We start from the raw sequence: 20,761 nt of genomic DNA on the forward strand, positions 1-20,761 counted from the left end.
GGTCCTCGGACTTTTTGGATACTTCAGAAATCTTATCTTTTTGTTTCAAAAGAAACAGTAAGCAGTATCAAATTGAACCAACATCTAAATGTTTTAACTTGAACATTGACCAAATTTGAGAGAAAATTTCAAATGGTTATCATGGGAAAGAGATGAAATGATATTTAAGAAATTAATTTCAGGGATTGAAAAACGCAAGACAGAAGGTGCTAAGAAATTAGAGAAAAGAGTGAACAATAGTTTTTGGTGGCTTCCAAAACCTTGTTCCAAATGGTAGAATTTATAATAGTAGAAAACTAGGATTTTTGATTTTGAAATTCAAAAAGAAGAAAGTTAGGGAGGTCAGTCACGGAATCAGATACTGCAGATGTAGCCACGTTGAAAAATATCCTGGACCAGTTATCTTGATTCTCTGAAAATGGCATGGCTTGACCTCAACTTTTCAGCTTACCGAACAAATGATCTTAGATAGGAGGGCGTGAAACATACTTATTATGACAGAAGGATAGTAGGTAGTGGAGTGTTATCATGTTTTACGAGAGTTTAGGTTTGTTTGTGTTTGTCGTTGTACTAAAGTTTTTGCTTTTGATATTTATCATTGTTTGTTGTTTTTACTATATTTTGATTATCGTACTATTTACTATTCTTGTTCCTTTCTTGTAGGTCTTGCACTGCTTTTCTGGTAAGTTGTTATGTTTTCTACTCTTTTTCTTCTTCTTTATACTTAAATTTGCTGCACTTGAGCTGAAAGTTAATGTTTATCATAGAGATTTAACCTTTTTCATCAAGTTTCATTACAAAATCAGTAATACATTCATCATTTTAGCTCCTTTTCTCTGTAGGGAACACAAAAGGGAAGCATAATTAACACAAATCAATTTGATTTAAGAACAAACAGTACATGATTAATAAAACAATAAGTAGACCATACAAGTGCAAATTTCAGCAGAAAGCATAACAAATACAAGAAATCACTAGCCCAAACATATTGCTACAAGAAGCCTCTTAACATAGAAACGATTGGCGTTGCGCCGTGGTTTGTTGATCTATTTACACATCCAATATAGCTTCAGATCACCAGAAAAACAAGGTCCTCATTTTCACCACAAAGGAAAGCAACAGCTCTGCAGAATACAGAGAAATGGATAAGAAAAACAGTGAAATAAGAGTGTGTTTGGCCCATGAAAAAAAACAAGGCAAAAATGAGAGTACGTGTGCTGAGACATAATATAATTAAGAAACTAAATGTGTGTTCTTTCAAACTTTTAGATGAGGAGGTCACACGATTTAATAATTATTATACCTTCTGCTTTTCATTTTGCTGTTGCCTTTGTGTGCTGTAAGATGTTCTACCACCTGCGGCTGGCATATTTCCATTATCTACGTGTCTTTGCTCTCGCACCTTGTTAAAAACCTCAGTGTAATTTTCTGCATCCTGAGGATCGTTGTCATCCCATCCGCCAAATTTTGGAACGACAGTTCCTCTATCAGGCTGTTAGAAGATGAAGAAGTCACGTCAATTTCAATATCAACCTAGACTCAAACTCAATGATATGAAAAATGAACTGGACAAAAATCTATTGTTTAAAAGCACAGAAGTTCAAAGTGATTAACATTTTTCGTGCAAATTTAGCTGCAGCATGACATAATAATGTAAAACTTTTTACACAGTAGGTGCATACAAGTAAAACTCGAAATATAAAATGCAGTTGGAGGAATGACTAATATATCATTTCTTACTAATCTGTCAAATATAAGATAAATTAGGCATGCTATCACAAGTTGAATATCTAATCTTCTATATTATGCAATGCGAAATAGAATAGGAAGAAACATACACTTTCTTGCTTCATTTGGTGCCTTCCAGGAGTAGCATGAGAACTTTCGAATGATCTTCCAGGTGTACCATGACTACTGTCATGTGAATTCTTCCCTTCCCAAACAGGAGATGCAGCTACACGTCCAGATATCTTCACTTGGGAATTGGGGTGAAGTGGTGATTTTGCAATGCTGTGATCAGACCCTCCACTTGGTCTAGAAGGTCGACCAGAATTTGATCCACGACCTCCACCATGACGTTGATGAGTAGTTGGCTCATTGCGAGCTGGAGAACTAGCACGGAAATCACCATCTTCTCTACTCACCCGGTGCTTGTTTGTTTGCCTAGCTGTTTCCATCCCCATTGGTTCCTCTGTCGGAGTTTTAGGCCTGGAGGGAGGAGCAACATTCGGAAACATGTCCGGATTCTCTTGAGGGTCATTTGGATTTATCATCTTTCCGCCACGAGTTTTCCTTGCATTCTCAAAAACGACAGTATAGGGAGTGTTGTCTTCATTTCCCCAATTTCCAAACTTTGGCACATTTGCACGCTGCAGTAACAATTAAAAGAAAACTCAACAAACCGTGAGTGTGTTTGATACGACGGAAAGTCATTTTTCAAGAAAAAATACTCAGGAAACTATAATTGAATCTGAGCTAAATAGTTGAAATAGATCCAGATATACGAAACAACAAAAACTACTAATCAATCCAAATATGTTAGGATTGGTTATAGGTTCACATAAACCTATAAGCTTTTTTCATCACCCTATATATTTATTAACAAATCCACTAAATATCGTGATCTCAGATATTATCGTACTATTAACTTGAGATAAATATAGAAAACCATAAACTTATAGTATCCATATCCATGTTGCCCCATTTAAGCTCGTTTCAATCTAGTAATAATTAGTTTCTTTTGACCTAATAAATCTCTACCATTTCATTTCTACTAGCATTTGAATTTCTAAGAAGACCAAATGACTCTACAGAGGCGAAGCTATAGTATTTGAATTTTGTTTTTATAAAAAATGGGGAAGATAGAACCTTCACCAACAAGGTGAGAGTTTAAATAATCAACCAAGTAAGCTACTATGATTCCCAGATTTGAAGTTTACAGATCTAAATTTTCCACATAATTCATAGCTCGTATTAGTTACTGAATTTACCACTAACATATTTAATCAATTTACGAAAACAAATACATAGTCTAAAGAAAAGCTACTCGTTTTAATCTGTTCACAAACACAAACGTACTAAACTTCAAGTAATTAATTTTCAACCACATATTGCAGAGCAATTTTGGATAAAGCAACGGAAACGAAAAAGGGGAAAAAGTAATTATTGAAGAAAACTTACAGCCATTGATGTTCTCAGCAAGCAAAAATAGATAACAGTTCCTCGAGCAAAAAAGTTTTTTTTTTTTTGCAAGAGAAGACGAAGAAGAAGAAAGTGCAGAGGGAGAAGCGTTGAAGAGAGTATATATAAATGGTGAGAATTTTCAAAGGACTGACTGTGTCTCAGCACGTATTGGTTGACTATTCGCCTCTTACACCCTGTAATGTGTTCAAGTCGTCTTTCTCAAAGTCAATTTTACCCCATGCTTGCCCACTCGACTTTACTTATAGTAAGTTTTTTTCCGCCATTATTGCTCCACTTGCTTAGCTCCCTCTACAACAACACTGTTAACTATTCTCTATTATTTTTTGGTTTTATGTTCGAAATTCACATGGAAACTCCGACAAAATTTGAATTGCATTTTGCAGGGTTCATTCGGAAGTGGCGCTCCCAACAAAACTCGGGGCTCGAACCTCTGGTTAACTATTCTCTATTAGTTATGCTGAAATTCATTGTTTTTATTTTATGTATTTAGTTTGTTGTATTAAAATTATTTTGTTAGTGAATACTGAATTTTCATTTTATAATCAACTTTCCTATTTTTCTTTCAAAAACAAAATAGATCTAATATTTTGAATACTCCTCTCTAGTCTCAACCCACTAATTTAACATAAAGAAAATAGGTTGCTTTGTTGAATGTCTCATTTGCATTTTATATAATAAAGAGAGAAAATCAAGATATTAAAAAATAACTAGGAGTAATATATAATTCAACACATAATGCAAACATTTTTCAAATTATAGTATTCTCGCTACTGTACTTTTTGCCCACTAAAAAGTCAACTGTGAATAGTCAAATTAAAAGAAAAATTACAAATAATATTACTATATAATTTAAACTTGTAATATTGTAATTCGAACTGTGACAATTTTAATTATTTTTGTTCAGATAAAATTGGATTATCTTGCTCCTTTTTTTTGGATTACTCGTTATAAATTTGAAAAAGAGAACTGAAAGTGAAAGCACAGGTTCATAGCACACCAAGTTGGACCATTCAAAATTAGAATAATAAATCTTTCAATAACTAGGAAACTTATAATCCAAAAAAAAATATGGAAAAGGTACAAAATGTCACACTCAAAATTTTAATTTTATCTCTTTTATATTAAAGTGTGTTGAAATTTATATGTATGTAAAAATATTATTATATCAAATTTATATAGTAACACGTTCCAGCAATTGTAGGTGGCTTTTACCGATAGTGGATTAATTTAACTAGAATTCGAATTAATCAAATCCTAGATTTTCAATATATTAAATTGGAATATTCTAAAGATAGAGAAAAATATCAATCAGGCTGAGTCATGACCATCTCTGTTTGACTTTTTTGTTCAACCATTAATATTCCAAAAGAAAAAAAAAATATTTATGTTTGTGTGAGCCACCATCTAACTCAAGTTGACTAATAATCTAACATTTCTACTAATTATTACCCATTAAATATTTGCAAATTTCCATTTGGTGAATTTGGTGCCTTTTCTTCTCATAATAAATTAAAATTACAAAAAAAATTTAATTTTTTCAGGTTTAATTAATTAATCTATTTATAAAAATTTTAAATCATATATTGAAAGAGTAAATATTTTAAAAAATATATAATCAGTACAATTTAATTTGCTATAGAGATTTAAAGTTATAGGATTTGAATTCATCATCGAACCCATTGGTCATTTTAATTACTGAATTACAATTAAGCATTTAAATATATTTAACAAATTTTCTAATAAAAACACAAAATCTAATCAAAAGCGGCAAGTTTCGTTTAAATTTATATCTAATGTTATTGTTCTACCCCTATTAATTACCCTATGAATCATAATTACTTATAAGAGCAACTTTCACATATAATAAAAATAAAAATCATATTTGTTAAATATGAAACTGTAACCATAGTGAATAGTAAACTAGTAATATTTGTCAACTCACGTAATTAAATTAACTAAGCACACTCTGGGTACCTATGTTTATTTCCCTTAGACCTACAATAATCAAAAGTCATATGGTTTTTTCTGAAATTCATCATAAGCTTCAACTGTTTTGGGCCTAATTTGGGCCTAGTCCAGAGGCTAAAATCTGGGGATGGCAAGCAATTACTACCAGCAGGGCAGCCAGAAATGTTGAAGTCTTGAAAACTAACTATAAATGGTGCATAGCCCCAATCAACAGCTCCAGCCCAAACCACACTATCTGAAATCCATAGGCTTGCTTCTGCCCATAGTGATTTTGTTGGAAAGTTGATACCTCTCTTTGTGTTGTTCTTGAATGACCTTATAGGTATGTTATCCACAAAAAACCTACAAAAAAAAACCATAGAGAAACAAGTACATGTATGTGTTATAATGAGGTTTTAAAGAAGTCGATGAATGATGTTATCAGCAGTGGTGGAGTCAGAAATTTTAACAAGAGGATTAAGAAACATTAGAATGTGATACTCCCTCCTACTTTATTGAAATAAGACTTGCATGAATCCATCAAAAGAATTAGCCACAGCCCACACTCACCAAAAAAATGAACAAAAAGAAGATACTCCCTATTAATAAAGGTAATTAAACATACTAAAATATGTCAAACATAAGAAGTTAATTATAATTACTTACACTATTCTTTGTGGAGTATAAAGAATTTGATAAGTATGAAAATCCTCAGAAGGATCAAAAGAAAGTTGAAAAACTTGTTCTCTACCACCCCTATCATTAGCAAATATATTTGTCTGTAATCTTCCTTCAGTCCCTATAAATTCAAAGTCTATTTCATCATGATTAACCCCTGCACCTTGATCATCTGAAATTAACTGTCATAAAAAATAATTAATTTAAAAAAAAAAAAAAATTCAAAATTATATATGTACTCATTTATACAAGAAAAAATAATTAATAACGTACGTAGAAAGCTGTGATGACTCCATTGGTCTTCTTAGCTGGCATCTTTATCCTTAGTGTAAATAATCCAGATTCATATTGTATTTTGGATTTGAATCCAGCTCCTCCTGCATCATTAACCATTTGATAAAAGTCGTCCTTTATTAATTGATTATCTTTCTAAAAATAGTTGTTACATATTAGTTGCCCACCTTATTTATAATTTCTTAATATGCGTTTAAAAAGGAAAAATGATCAACTAATATGGGACGGAGAGAGTATCAACAACCGCAACAAAAAAAGGACATTGAAATTACTATATTTAATTCTAGTGTAAAATAAATGAGTTTTTTCATATTAATGTGACTTACTAGAATATTTAAAAATGTCATTGAAATGGCATAATTTCTTGTAAAGAAAAGAAAAGAAAAACATGAGTTTTCAATTTTTATGATGGAGAAGTAATATAATTAAATATATGGCAAATCTAAGGCGATTTATAGATTAATTTATATCTAACTCATTGAATCTAAATTTTGAATTAAGCGAATGCAAAAACTTGTTGACTTTAAATTCTGAATTAAACGTATATAATAATTGATTGACTCTAAATTCTGAATTAAACCAAGGCAAAAAATAAAAGGATAGATATACCTGATGATTTATCCAAAAGTAGCTGCACTTCATTACTTTGATTAATATAGGTTATATGATTTTGACCCCACAAAGGATAATAAGATTGATTAAAATCAACCATAGCATCAATTGGTGACAGAGCAAAAAACATCAAAATACAAATAATTATACTCATAAACTCAAAAGACGCCATTGAGAGAGAAATACAACTTGTCATTAAACTAATGACAATTTTACTGACTGCTAATTAAGTTTTCATCAAACTCATGATATTTATAATGCCAAATAATTTTATGGTAAGTATTTTTTTATGGTATGTTAATCTATGCAAATGTTAATTCAGATATTGGTGTTAATCACCATTAATTATAATATCTACCTACCATATATAGTTGATTACATAATAATTGAATATATAAAATGAAAGTTTAATTAATATTCCTAACTTACTTGCTTAATTGAATGTATGGTTAAAGATTATAATTAAGTTCTTTGAATTGTATTCGTCAGCATGAGTACTAGCTTGCTTATGTAAATGTATTTTTTGATTACTTAATTATGAATTATTAACAACATACCATTATTTTAAAAATATTTTGGATACATACTATTAATTACTGTTTCCCATTCTCTTAATTAAGAAAAATATTTAATAGATCACTCTATATATAAATCTATTGAGAATCTAATTACATCTATTTTCTGTGAAATCAATAATCTGCTCCATCAATGGTCAAGGAAGTGTAAAAGATTTTATTTGTTTACCGAATTCAAATATTGGATAAATACAATTATTTTATATAACCTGAATTTTAATTTTAAAAAAAAATCTGCTAATTTACATATGATGTGAAATTTCTTAGTATAAAGGGTTATATCTGTTTCATTTTGTCAACCATGAGTTAAAGTACATTCTTTTAAAAATCAAGATATAATTTTATTTATTTATTTTATTTTTAATATAATAAATATTGATTACTTAACAGAGATAGAAAACATAAATATGAAGAGTACATAATACTTCTTCGGGCTCTTTTTACTTGCCAAATTTTAACTTGACACACTTATTAAGAAAAATAATAATTGGTGCAGTGGGTTTACTATTTTAACCTATTAATTGATGGAGTCCCAGATATATTTACTCACTACACTTTTTAAAAATATCAACTCAATATTAATAAATTGAGGGTATAATATTGTTCCTTGATTAATTAAAAATAACAAGTAAAAAGAAAAATCAAATTAAAAAATATTTGAAAAGTAAATAAGGATGGATAGAGTATCAACGCTATGCTTATTTTGACTGGATCAATCTTAGTTTTTTTTTTCTATAAATAAATACCTATACAACTTATTAAAATATAAATAAATATAATAATTATTATTATTTTTAAAAAAAATCTCTTCTTATTAGGTACTTCTATATGGCTTTGTTTTGGGAAGTGCAAAAGCTTAGATATTTTTGGGAACCAATATCATTACCTTTTAATTTGACAAAGAAACAATTGTTTAATTCTACATTTTACTCAAATGAAGGTGTTTTGTTTGCGGATTAAGTTAATTCAAAGATTGTATTTTTTTGAATTGTAATTCTAATAAAATTTATTTCTTAAATCAAATAAAAAAAAGAGATAAAATAACATCAAATTTGACAAAATAAGTTGTGATATTCAGAATTAAATTTATACTTTATTTGATTAAAGATATAAATCTTCTCTCAAATTTAATTTTGAAATAAATCTAATCACAAATTTAATTTTGAAATATCCCACGAACCAAACAACCCAAATAATTTAGTTTACACACTATATATATATATATATATATATATTTTATGAGTGTCACAAGTTACATGCTTACCTGCTAAATCATATTTTATAGTGCGTTATACTCTCTGTACAGAATAAAGCATGCCAGAGTATTATAAAATAAAGTAATTAATTAGATAAGACAAACAAATTATAATATCTTGTCAGAAGCAAAAAGGAATTATTATATTATCTCATATTATACCGTCTCCAAAAGAATTAGTAATACAATTTGTATACTAGTAACTTTACGAATAATTGCTTAACTTTTTTTTAATAAATTTAATTAGTAAATTAATCTTTTGTCAAAAAATAAAATCATACAATTTTGCTTAATGGAAAATTGTAAAAAAAAAAAATTAAGAAATATAACATTCAACTAAGCTTAAATATCATGAAGTCACTTGATCATAGAATTAAGACATGACCATCAAAGGATGTGGTGAGAGTTATTTCATTCGAGTTATAAATATGCAAAAGATTCTTCATATGGAACGCTTCCCTCCGAATAGAGTCTTATATGGCGTGAAATCAAATTAGTCAGACTTTAATACGAGTACCACACATTAAATGATTTTTTTTATTTTTGTATTTTAAAAAAAAAACTAAAACGTGTCACTCAAATAATTTGATGGCTTTTTAGGATAATTAAATAAAATTGAGTAACTTTTTGTTATCATAAAATACATAATTTAAGTAATAATTTTATGAGACTTTGCTAAAGTTGGAATACCTTTTACCTCAATTAGTGTATTGATTCCCCACCACGTTTTTTTTTCAAGTGCAATTTTCGAGTTGAAATTCTTTTGCATTTAGATTAAGGTTTCATTTGTTTACACTTTTAACTTAATCTTAAAAAAATAGACCAATAAGAAGTGGGTTATATTTAATAATTTAAGGGATTAAATGTGTTGAAGAATAATTAATGAGATGGAACATAGATCTACCCCAAAACTTAAAGGGTCACTTTATTAAATAAACTCACGCGAAACCAAGAGAGAAAAGAGAGAAATGTTGGAGATAGAGAATGATGGGTCATCAAATATTTTTTTATTTTCTTAAATTTTATAATAAGTTAAATTATGTTATTTTTTAAAAAACGAAGGGAGTACTATATAACTACAAATGAAATAAAATTGCGAGACACAATTCACTCAAAATAGGAACAAAGAAAGCATCTTTTTGTGATTATCTAAAAAAAGCATGCCAAGTCAGTCCCTCTTTGACACTATTAAAATGAGTTCAAATATAAAATGATTTGTCTAATCTATTTAAAATATTATGGATTGACTTAAGATAATTTAAATTGAATTACTTTCAATTCACCCTGGCCTTGATTCATTTTTAATTGATCTTCCATTAAACTTAATTTAATTTTCAAATTAATTTGTTTTAAGTTTTTTTTTATTTGTATTTGTGCTAAATAATGTATGAAGTAATATCTATTTTATATCTTCTAAGATTTATCCATTAATTTATAAATTAAAATTTTAGCTTTCTAAAGTCAAAATAATCAAAGAAATTAAACTCTATTTTTTTTCTTCATAAAATACATGTTGTCTCCAATTTCTCCATCATTCTCACATTTTACCTTATGTTGTTTTCTTTTCATTTTCTATCTATGATATGATCGTTGCTATTTTTAAGTTTTGAAATTAACGAAAATGTCTGGTCTACCCATGAGTTTCAATACTAACTGATATTTATTCATTTTTAGTTTTATATGTTGAACCACAAATGAGTATATATTGTTTTAGTGCTTGGATAAAACAATCTTAACTGAGATCGGAGATTATTGTAATATGAATATATTGGCCATTGGGCTTTCAACTTTGTCAATTGTGAAAATACTGAAAATTGAATTGTTTTTCAAATGACTCATCATTTTTTTTCTATATATATAATAAAAAAACACAATAAAACCCATGCATATTCTTTGAGCCTCAGATGAGTATTTTTTTTGGTAATTAATTAAACGTATCAATACGATCAATGAGTATTTTATACATTTTACCTTTACTTGATTGAAACTGATCTTTATTGTTGTTGTAGTAGGAATAATATTAAGTTATATAGATCAATGATGATTCGTGTACGATTCAATCATTTGAGTGTATGATTTAAAATTAGGAATGATATTTTGTCACTTGTTAATTAAATATATTTTTAAATTATGAATTATTGACAATATATATCAATTCATAAATAATTTCTGGTAAGATAAGTCATACAATTTTGCTAAGTATCATGCGAAATTATTATATTATTCTTTGTAATGAAAAACATCATCCAATTAATGCTTAAATACCACATGAAGACACTTGATCATAGAACTAGATCGTGCCACTTAAATAATTTGATGACCTTTTGAGATAGTTAGATAAAATAGAGTGATTATAAATATATAATTTAATAATATTTTATAATACTTTCCTAAAGTTCAATAACTTTTACCTCAATTAATGTATGTGATACCCCACACCCACCACTTTGTTTTTTATGTGCAATTTTTTTTGTTGAGTCGCAAAATTGATTTGAAATTCTTTTGCAATTAAATTAAGGTTCCATTTGTTTACGCTTTAAGTGACATTAAGTATAGATTTAATTTCATTGAGTCGCATAAATTGATTTGAAATTCTTTTGCAATTAAATTAAGGTTCCATGTGTACTTTAAGTTGCATTAATTATAAATTTAGTTTCAATCTTAAACTATTAAATATATATTATTTTTGTTCATGATCTAATTATTTAATGTGTTTAAAACTTTAAATAGATCTAATTTATTAAAAATTGTAAATAACGTTTTAACATTATTAAGAATATATTTTTTCCTATATGGCCTTTCACCATCATTATATTCATAAATAATAATCACCGCTAGATGTATTTCTTGCATTTCATTTTACTTAGTTTTTTATTATAAAAATATAACCTTTTTAAATCTATTTTAGTAAATCAAAACAATTTTATTATTACATTTCTTCATACCATTTTTAATATTAAATAACTAAATAAAGTAATACTAGTCCAATTTAGAGTTTTAAATCATCATTAATAAGATTAGTTTAGTAATATACTCCATACTAGTAAAAACCTTCATAAAAATGGTATCAAATCAACATAGTCCAAGTAAAACAAAACATATAAAATATTGCATAATTATAATCGTTAAACATTATCACCACCATGACACGAGCGACACTCATTACTACTAATCACCTCCACAACTATACAAATATTAATCAATCATTACAATCAACTATATTATTACTATTGCGGATCATAAACCATCTCGACGATCACAACCACCCATTCATTCCTATTCTTTACCACCCATCACCACTTTACAAACTTGTAAAATTTAATACATTTCAATATTGAAGCAGTTAGATTTAATGAATATAAAGTATTAAATGTGGTGAGAATAAATTAAATGAAAGAGAAAATAAAAGTACCCAAAACTCAAAGGACGAATTTATTTATTAAATAAATAAATAAACTCACGCGAAACAAATGGAAAGAAAAGGGAGAAATGTTGGAGACAGAGAGTGATGACCCCATCAAATGAGGGCCACTATATACTCTCTGTCACTGTAATGGACGCATCTCTTCGAAAAAAATATTTATATATTTAATTTTATCTAACTAAAGAAGAAAGAAACTTGCGGGACACAATTCTTCCCAAACATTTAATAAATTGCTTCACCCACTCTAAACGGAAACGGAGAAAGCAATTTATTTTTTTGTGGTTATCTGAGAGACTGAGACACATCAGTCCAGTACAGTCTCTGTTCGGCACTTTCTTCCGTATAGAATAGCACTCATCAGTTTTATATCTACTTTTTTTCTCTATTTTTTTTTTCATTTTCTATTTGCTGAACGGTCATTTTTATGTTGTGGTTTTACGGATATGGCTGATCTGTCCATGGATTTCGATACTAACAGGTTTTTTTTTTTTTTTTTTGATTTCATGTGTTTTTGTTGAACGATTATATTTGTTCTATTGCTTAGATGGAGTAACAATGGCTGTATTTACACTTTGTCGGTGTCAAAATGCTGTGATTGTATTTTATTTTGTTGATCTCTACTTGCTTGTGATTGAGTTATGTTCACTTGCTTGGATTGAGTATTGTGGTTGTTGTAGGAATATATAGTTCAATGGTGTATTTCAACTTTATTAGTCCTGAAAATGATTTTTTCTTTTAGTTTGACTATCATTTTTATTTTTTAATTTTAATGTGATTTGTTTGAGCCCTAGATGAATATATTGGGGGTTCTCTGTGATGATTTATGTAGTTGACTACAATTTTGGTGAATTATAATGATGTTATTGTTCTAGTTTGATTGTTCAGTTCTGTAGTTCATTCGTTTTCTTTGAACTTCAGAAGAATATATTGTGTGATTACTTGAATGGAGCATCCTGATTAGTATAGTTGTCCCTTACTTGCTTGATATTGAGGCATTGTTGTTGTTATTGTATTAATAATATATAGGGTTATTGTTCTCATATGAATGGCACCCGCACTGCTGCTAATTTCGTCTAGTGACAAAATGTTATGCTTTTTAATTTGCATTTTGTATCTGTCATGGGTGATTATGCCTCACACATTTCCCACATTTATGTTTCCCACTCTATGTATCAAAAAGCATATGTAAATTTCAACTTAAAAGATTAATGATTCTTTCATGAAAAATGAGATTTCGTCAAGTAATTCTTTATACATGTTAAGAGGTTGTCTTAACATATATATTTATGATAAATAGCAAGTTTAGAATTGAACGGATTCATTGTTTTCTTTGATGAAACTATAGCAGCGAGATATGGGATTGGCAATGTGGAGAAACTTTTCTTCAAGACAGTGAGAACTTTGGTAAGTGTAGATGCTTTCTCGTTTGGTTATAAGTGCAAAAGATAGTTAAGTGGAGTCATCCATGTTAAACAGGGCTGCAGCCTCAAACAGACGTATCAGGATGTCCATGGACTGGTGTAACTGAAAAAAACAAAGATATTTCCTACATGTTTGATGATGAGACAACCCCGGTAAAGGACTGTGGTGAGTTGACTTCCAATGTCAAGGGTACAGGATCCAAATATAACAATTATCTTTCTTCTAATACTCAGCATGTTTGAGGCATCTTATCCTGATTTAAGTGGTTTGATCCAGATGTTACAAGTAAGCAATTGGAGCAGTGCAGAGAACCTTCTAAACCGGTAAAAAGACGTCGAGTGCTACAATTTGATGCTGAGATCTTGGATTCCACTGGTTCAAACGAAGAGCTTGCGTTAACTTTCTTAAAATCTAAGGTTACTACTACTACCTTTTGCTATGTGTTTTGAGTTGTCTAGTATAGCACACTTCTAATCATACTTTAGCATAAATAATGTATGTTGTTTCCTACACGTGAACCAAGTTAACTTTAACATTAATAATGTATGTTGTTTCCAACACATTAAACCAAGTTGGGCGTTTTGTTAAGCCAACAGTTCAGTGGTGGAATTCGCTCCGTAAGGAAACCTCTTGTGACAAATGCACCTTTTCAGTTCTGCTTCATTTTACATGTTTATGTTACTACGTAATGCAGAAAAAGTATCTGAGGAAATGATTTCTATAAAACTGATTTTACATGGAAGTTGGATAATGCAGGAGAGGAATGCATATTTTGAAGAAGCTAGGAGTGATGTGTCAGACTGGTTTTCCGAATGTGCAGGTCAGTCTCTGCTACATTTTTGTAAAGTTATATCTGCTTAATTTGTTAAATTCGTTATTGACAGAATACATTTTTCTAGATGGTGCAACATCTTCGGCTCAGGAAGGTTTTGATGAGTCATCTGAAGAATGGCTTACTGATTGCATTAATGATCCTGAGTTGCAGATTATTTCCGAGGATATGTAACTTTTCATCCTTAGCTTTCCATGCTCATAATGACTTTTAGTTATGCTATGTGTGCTCTGCTCTTACACATTTATTTTAACAGGAATGCATCTGGAGTATCTGATGTTCAAGCAGACACAATGGGTAGGGAATCTCTCTTTCCATTGAGAATGTTCTTTTTCTTTTGTTCTTCCTTTCTTTTTGGTCTGGCTCCTCTATATTCATCATGTGCTGGTGTTCTCGTCTTCCTTTTCATGTTATTCTTGTTTAATATTTGATTGATGTCAGCTTATCTGTTGCAGAAGTTGTCAATTCCCCACCAGAATGCGATATAACTATGGTTAAAAGCAGTCCTGCTCGTACTTATGGAAACATTGTTTTCAAAGGTTAATACTTTATCTATGATTACACTCTTACTTTATTCAAGGTTACACTTATCAATCATTGAGTCTCAAATAGCTGCGTTGAATTCATTACATTTTGAAAAGAACCCCTGTGATAACATTGTCGATACTGGCTGCTACTGAGCTCCTACACTTAACTGACTATGCATCCAGGTAGGAATTCATACACAAAGACTCCCAAGAAAGGTGCATCTTCTGTAGTTTACCCATTTGGATTTATCAAACCCTGCAGCGCTCAAGGAGATGTGACTTTAAAAGAGATCAACAAAAAGATATGTACTCCGCCACCCTCTAAATCAAAGCAACACAATCAAGATCCACCACCTTATCCGACTTCAGCTTTTTCCGGGAAGCCTGTCATTGGCAAGACAAAAATTCACACAGAGGGTGGAAGAGGCAGCATTACCATCATGAGAACTAAAGGATAATCTCTTGAAATGGTTTTTTCTTGGACAAACTTTAGCATGGGATTGCTCCAAATTCCTTTGACAGAGCAATTTTATGGTACTGTTTTAGGTCTTCTGCACATAAGTTGAATTTTGAATCAGTCTTTATTAGGGAGAAAATGTGGAGACTTAGTAGTGGATTAGTCTCCCATTATTTTGGAATCTCAATGTATATTGGTTTATTAGATGAATGACTTTACCTATTTTGAAAAATTAGCAAAAATTTTGGGTACTTATCCTTCAGGCAATGTAAGCATTATTATATCACAGGATTTCTACACATGTAATGTAACTTATGCAAGTCATTATCTAAACATGCATCTACAACTTGTCAATAGATTTTGTTAACAATATGAGTGGTATTGGTATGTCTGTTAAGTGAAAATGTCGTTGGATTAGGAAACTATGGCTGAATTTGTGAAAGTATAGTCAGAAACAGAATGAGCTGAACTCTGTATTGAATATATTGTAATAATGGGTTCAAATCTAATATTTGTTGAGTTTGTGTCAAAAGTTGTGGTTCACATGAGTCCATAGCTGTCCAAAGGGCTACATCCGCCTTTGACTGTAAAATATATTTGAAATGCTGTTGGCTTGTTGTGATATTTTGAAGGATGAAAAATGAGCTATTTCTCTGCATCGTTCGAATTTTATTTTTGCAAGGGTGAGAAATGATCTTTTCAAGTAAAAGTTACTGCATTTTTACCATCTAATCATGTACATTGATGATCCATTCGCCAGAAATTTCTTTTTGGTGTATTAATGAATGACGCAAAAAAAAAAATTATATAATTTTTTAATTTCAAAATACTACTAATGACTAAATATTAACTTTCCAAATACTTGCAATAATGTTTTGGCAATACAATCCTTGATTATGTTATGCAAATCTTTTTCCGTAGAAATTTTAGGCAGGAATTATGTTAATCTGCTCTTACAATATGATACTAATTTATCATAATGTGTAAAATTAGGATAAATATAAAAGGATTGCCATAAAATATATTAAAAAGCAAGAAATCAAGTCCAATCACCATATAATTCAAGTCTTCAACAATGGCTGTTAGATCTCAAGCTTTTTTACTTCTTTTGTTGGTTGCGTCATTGTGTCTCATTGAAGTTTCTCTAGTGAGTGAATAACTTTTACTGCTATTCCCTTTCGCATATTTTCACTTGCATTTTATATCTGAAATTCATTAATTTGACTAATTCATCATATTTTTATTGAACAAATAGGCACGTCAAGATTTTTATGCTTCACTTCTAGCAAAACCTCCTGTTGGTGAAACCACTTGCTACGTTCCTAACAATCGTAAGAACTTTTTAAATTTTGAATTAATCAATTAATCGACTTTACTCGAAGAAATTAACTAGATTATATATATTTTTTCTTCTATTTTTGTAGAATGTTCAAATGCGTGCGATAAACGATGCTCAGCAACGTCTCACAAGAACAATTGTTTATTATTCTGTAACAAGTGTTGTAATTGGTGTCATTGTGTTCCACCGGGTACTTTGGAACAAAAAGATTGTTGTTCATGTTATAGAGATTGGAAGACTCAAGAAGGAGGACCAAAATGCCCTTGAAAATCTTAATATGTTCTTTTTTTTTTTAAAATATTTCTTCCTTGTTTAATTTTTTTTTTCTTATGTTATAAATAAATATGGAGCTTATGTTTCTCTTATTTATATTTACTCTAATAAAGATTAGTTCTTTACGATGGTTATCTTATTATATACTATAAAATATGAGTTTTCATGATCGGTCTTTGCTTTATAACATTTCTCATCCTTATAATTACATGCTCCATTGCAAATTTTAGTATGATAATTGAGATCTCTTTTATATTTAATTATAGATGTTTTGAAATTAAATTTTAAGAATAAAAGAAAATTTTGTTGAAAGCACATAGAAATAAGCCTTGCAAGGCAGCTGTTTCAGATTTAGTTAGATTTCAATTTGAATACTCAAGTCCCTATTAGTACTAAATAAGAAATAACATAATAATAATAATAATAATAATAATAATAATAATAATAATAATATATAAAATTATAAGCTTTTTTTTTTCACCCTATAAAATATAAGCTTGGTGGAAGAAGAAGTGAGTAGAAAATAGGGATAAGGGTATGAAAAATATTCTAATTTTGATTTAATTTGTTATTGCAATACTAAACTTTCATGAGCACCTATTACCTTCCTAGATTATTTAATATCGTATTTTAAACATATATATTTTTTCTAGAAAATAGGAAGCCCATTTCTTCTAGATTCTTCTGAACGGCAAAATAAGTGTATTTTATTATGACATTTCTTATCATTACCATTCAAAAATGAAAAAAAAATCTTATTAAAAATATCGATTTCGCAAACTGAATTTTAATATGGATATTGAACACGATAATATAAAAAAATAAAATAAAATAAAATGTAACCTCTTCGGTGAAAGAAAAAGCAAGTCCATTTCTTCTGGATTCTTCTGAACTTTACTATAAACTTCCCTTCTCCCACGAACTCCTCACTTCTCCAATTTAATTAATTAATAATCAAATTATTAAACTTCTGTGCTCTAATTTCAATCTTAAGCTAACAAATTATAGTCCATAGTTCAATCAGGTAAGTAACCCTTTTCTTCTCTTTCAATTTTTGATTTTATTTGGGGTAGTAATTTAATCTAAATTTCCTCTTTTGGTTCCAGCATTTTTGTTTAGAGCTATTTGTCTTTAGATCTGTGCTTTGCTGTTGGAGAATCAAGAATGTCTCATATCCTTCTGATATATTTCTTTCTTTTCTCTGATTATTTAAAAATTAGAGCTTTTTCTAGTGTTATCTCATTCTCTTTCCATCCCAATCCAAGTGTTTTAGTTTGATCGGATGCAAAGTTTAAAGGAGTTTATGAATCTTGTGGTTGCAAATTAAATATGTATATAGTCCTTTGATATCTTGAACATACCATGTAGAATGGTGGAATTGGAAAACTTGCTAAATATTAAAAAAAAAGTACTCCCTCTGTCCATCAACTCTACTTTTAAAATTTTTACGTAGCTTATAAATATATAAATTTTATTTAAAAAAATTTAAAATTTCATGTCCAATTTTTCGATCAAATTTATACAGTTTGATTTTCGAAAAATGAAAAATCTCACATAAATTGAGACAAACGAATTAATAAAATTGAAAAAGTAGTCAGCATGAAGAAGTCATAGGGTTCAACATATATTTTTACATATATAACATATAATTTTAAGTTTTTAACTAATATATATTTTTGCGGGAGGACCTAGACCCTTACTAGCTCGGCCCCTGTTTCTTGGCTGCATAAAAAGTAGATTCTTTCTTATTACTACTCCTAAAAAAGGGCAGAACTAAATTTTTGAGCTTTGTCTAAACTCTAAAGTAAAATCTCATGCTGATAAAATTTGAAAATAGAGGCAAATGCAGCCTATATTAAACCGTTTAACAGAATCAGTGTTTTCGACATTGAACATGTATGTACCTGTAATCAATCATTCAATTGTGTGTTTGCCTCAGCCTGAGACCTTATCTTCAGCTTTGATTTCCAAAAGTAGGATTTTCTTTTTGGTAAGATCGATGTTGTCATACTTCAATTTGATCCCTGGCCTTAACTTAAGCTAACGCGGGAACCAGAGAGACCGAGATCGTGAAAGGGCACAAGCCAGGGGAAACCACAAGTCCAAGACACCTAAAAATGATGGATTAACCCCTGAACAACGACGAGAAAGGTTGAACCTTACTTGTTATATGCCAAAATTGCTTAATTCATGTTCCTGACATGGATGTTGTGTTCAACAGGGATGCAAAGGCACTTCAAGAGAAGGCGAAAAAGAAAGCAGCACAGGCGGGAGATGGATGGAACATAGACAAATCGGAAAGTCATAACATCAAGAAGAAATAGTTGGGAAATGAGTAAAAAAGGGGGCATGAGTTATAGATTCTTGAGGTCATTGTTCATCGTGTGTTTGGCTTTTGTACCTTTGATTTGTGTCTTGATCTGCAATGAAATTTCCTCTTGTGATTACTCTTACTCTGAAAATCTTGCATCTGATGAAATGGAGAAAGAAATATATGAATATCCGTATTATTCGTTGCTTCTATTAGGCAAAGAAATAAGTACTTCCACCTTAGGTATAATATCCATGGTTAATTAGGTCCATGTGAAGTATGAATGTGTTATTGCAAATTCGGTCATAGTTAAAGACTAATTTTAACTATTTCCCCCTGTTTTTATGTGCTATTAAATATACTTAATTTGAAAGACTTGAAGAAATAAGAACTATGTTTAGTGTTAATTTATATGGTAATCACATGGTAGGTAACAAATATATATTGATCAAAGGATTTGGATTGGCTAAGTGGTGGCTTAGTTTGAACTTGTGGATATCTGCTATAACTCAATATTAGAGTTTAATAGTTAGAGTTTAGACACAAACATAGAAACATGTTATGGGGTAATATAGTTATATTGATGATGTAAATGAGCAGGCATGATCTATGAATCGAGTGAAGATATTAAAATAGCAGATTATAACTTCTATCGAGGTTAATAGTTGAGGTGCGGATAAAGTGATATGATATTATAATAACAAAAAGATTATAAAATCAAATGATGTTATGTTATACCATCAAAATTTTAGAGGAGGAGGAGAATAGTTACTATAGAAGAACACGCGAGTATTGTTTAATATGAAAGGAAAATGTTTTTAGAATAAAATAAATCACTTATTTTATGGTGTTTGGTTAGTAAGAATAAAATATTGTTTTAGGAGCATTTTTAAATATAATCTAGGTAAATATGACACTTAACTTAGACCCCCCCCCCCTTTAACATGGACCCGAATACCTGTTATGATCCCGACTCAACCTGGCCCCTTACATCGACTTGAGACATGATCCTATTGCCGACATTGAATTAGAACTTGATTTTCAATCAAACCTTTGCATATCACTAGCTCCCGACTCCTGATCATGAGCCAATGTTCGACCTTGACCTCAAGTAGGATTGGGTCCATTCCGAGTCAGGATTGGGTCTCGAGGCAAGTTGGAAGTCGGAAGTCAAATTTGGGATCTTGAATTGGAGTCGAGAGTCAAGTCTTAGATAGGGTGTAAATACCGAAAAAAAGATTTCAAATAGAGATCAAGGTTGAGTCCAAGATCAGATTTGGATGTCGGATCCTAAAGGAGAATTTAATGTTGGATCCCGAGACGAAAGTTGGGTCTAGAATTTTGAATTGTGGTTGAGAGTTGGGTCTCATATTAGAGTCAGAAATTAGGTCCCATATTGACTCAGAGTCTGATTTGGGGTTGAGAGTTGGGTCCTCTATTAGAGTCGAGAGTTGGATCTCTAGCATTAGGTCCCAGAGTTGATGTTGGGAGACAAATCCCAGATCAAGATTCAAAAGTTGGGTTCCAAGTATGAGTTAGAGTTGTGTCTCGAGTCTAGGGTTAAATCTAGAATCGAAAGTTGAATCGAGGGTCGGGATCTAAATTATAGTC

General features: G+C 30.0%; 5 protein-coding genes across 6 annotated transcripts in view; 2 read left to right on the forward strand and 3 right to left on the reverse strand.

The window, feature by feature from the left end:
• The window catches only part of LOC125807744 (wound-induced basic protein), a 125,665-nt gene that overhangs the window by 30,476 nt on the left and 74,428 nt on the right, over positions 1-20,761 (reverse strand). The gene's annotated exons all lie outside the window — the stretch shown is intronic.
• On the reverse strand, positions 866-3,509 carry LOC125807737 (RPM1-interacting protein 4-like). Its single transcript, XM_049487474.1, has 4 exons — positions 3,181-3,509; positions 1,839-2,369; positions 1,304-1,492; positions 866-1,124 (listed from the first exon to the last, which is right to left on the reverse strand). The coding sequence occupies exons 1-4, from the start codon at positions 3,184-3,186 to the stop codon at positions 1,101-1,103; spliced, it is 750 nt and encodes a 249-aa protein (XP_049343431.1). The 5' UTR covers positions 3,187-3,509; the 3' UTR covers positions 866-1,100.
• Positions 5,160-6,222, reverse strand: LOC125807790 (putative xyloglucan endotransglucosylase/hydrolase protein 1). The gene is made up of 3 exons (XM_049487525.1): positions 6,103-6,222; positions 5,818-6,011; positions 5,160-5,514 (listed from the first exon to the last, which is right to left on the reverse strand). The coding sequence occupies exons 1-3, from the start codon at positions 6,220-6,222 to the stop codon at positions 5,160-5,162; spliced, it is 669 nt and encodes a 222-aa protein (XP_049343482.1).
• LOC125807733 (protein XRI1-like) lies at positions 12,181-15,238 on the forward strand. 2 transcript variants are annotated; one of them, XM_049487465.1, is made up of 9 exons: positions 12,181-12,467; positions 13,335-13,393; positions 13,466-13,600; positions 13,688-13,827; positions 14,168-14,231; positions 14,311-14,413; positions 14,500-14,540; positions 14,699-14,782; positions 14,954-15,238. In XM_049487465.1, the coding sequence occupies exons 1-9, from the start codon at positions 12,433-12,435 to the stop codon at positions 15,226-15,228; spliced, it is 936 nt and encodes a 311-aa protein (XP_049343422.1). In that variant the 5' UTR covers positions 12,181-12,432; the 3' UTR covers positions 15,229-15,238. The 2 variants fall into 2 exon arrangements, with proteins under 2 accessions (XP_049343422.1, XP_049343423.1); XM_049487466.1 differs by having other exon boundaries at positions 12,251-12,467; positions 13,338-13,393.
• Positions 17,783-19,286, forward strand: LOC125807743 (uncharacterized). The gene is made up of 4 exons (XM_049487482.1): positions 17,783-17,863; positions 17,946-18,009; positions 18,884-18,990; positions 19,061-19,286. The coding sequence occupies exons 2-4, from the start codon at positions 18,004-18,006 to the stop codon at positions 19,161-19,163; spliced, it is 216 nt and encodes a 71-aa protein (XP_049343439.1). The 5' UTR covers positions 17,783-17,863; positions 17,946-18,003; the 3' UTR covers positions 19,164-19,286.

This window comes from Solanum verrucosum, unplaced genomic scaffold, assembly GCF_900185275.1.
Source record: "Solanum verrucosum unplaced genomic scaffold, falcon-dt-bn FXZP01000183.1, whole genome shotgun sequence".
Taxonomy (NCBI): Eukaryota; Viridiplantae; Streptophyta; class Magnoliopsida; order Solanales; family Solanaceae; genus Solanum; species Solanum verrucosum.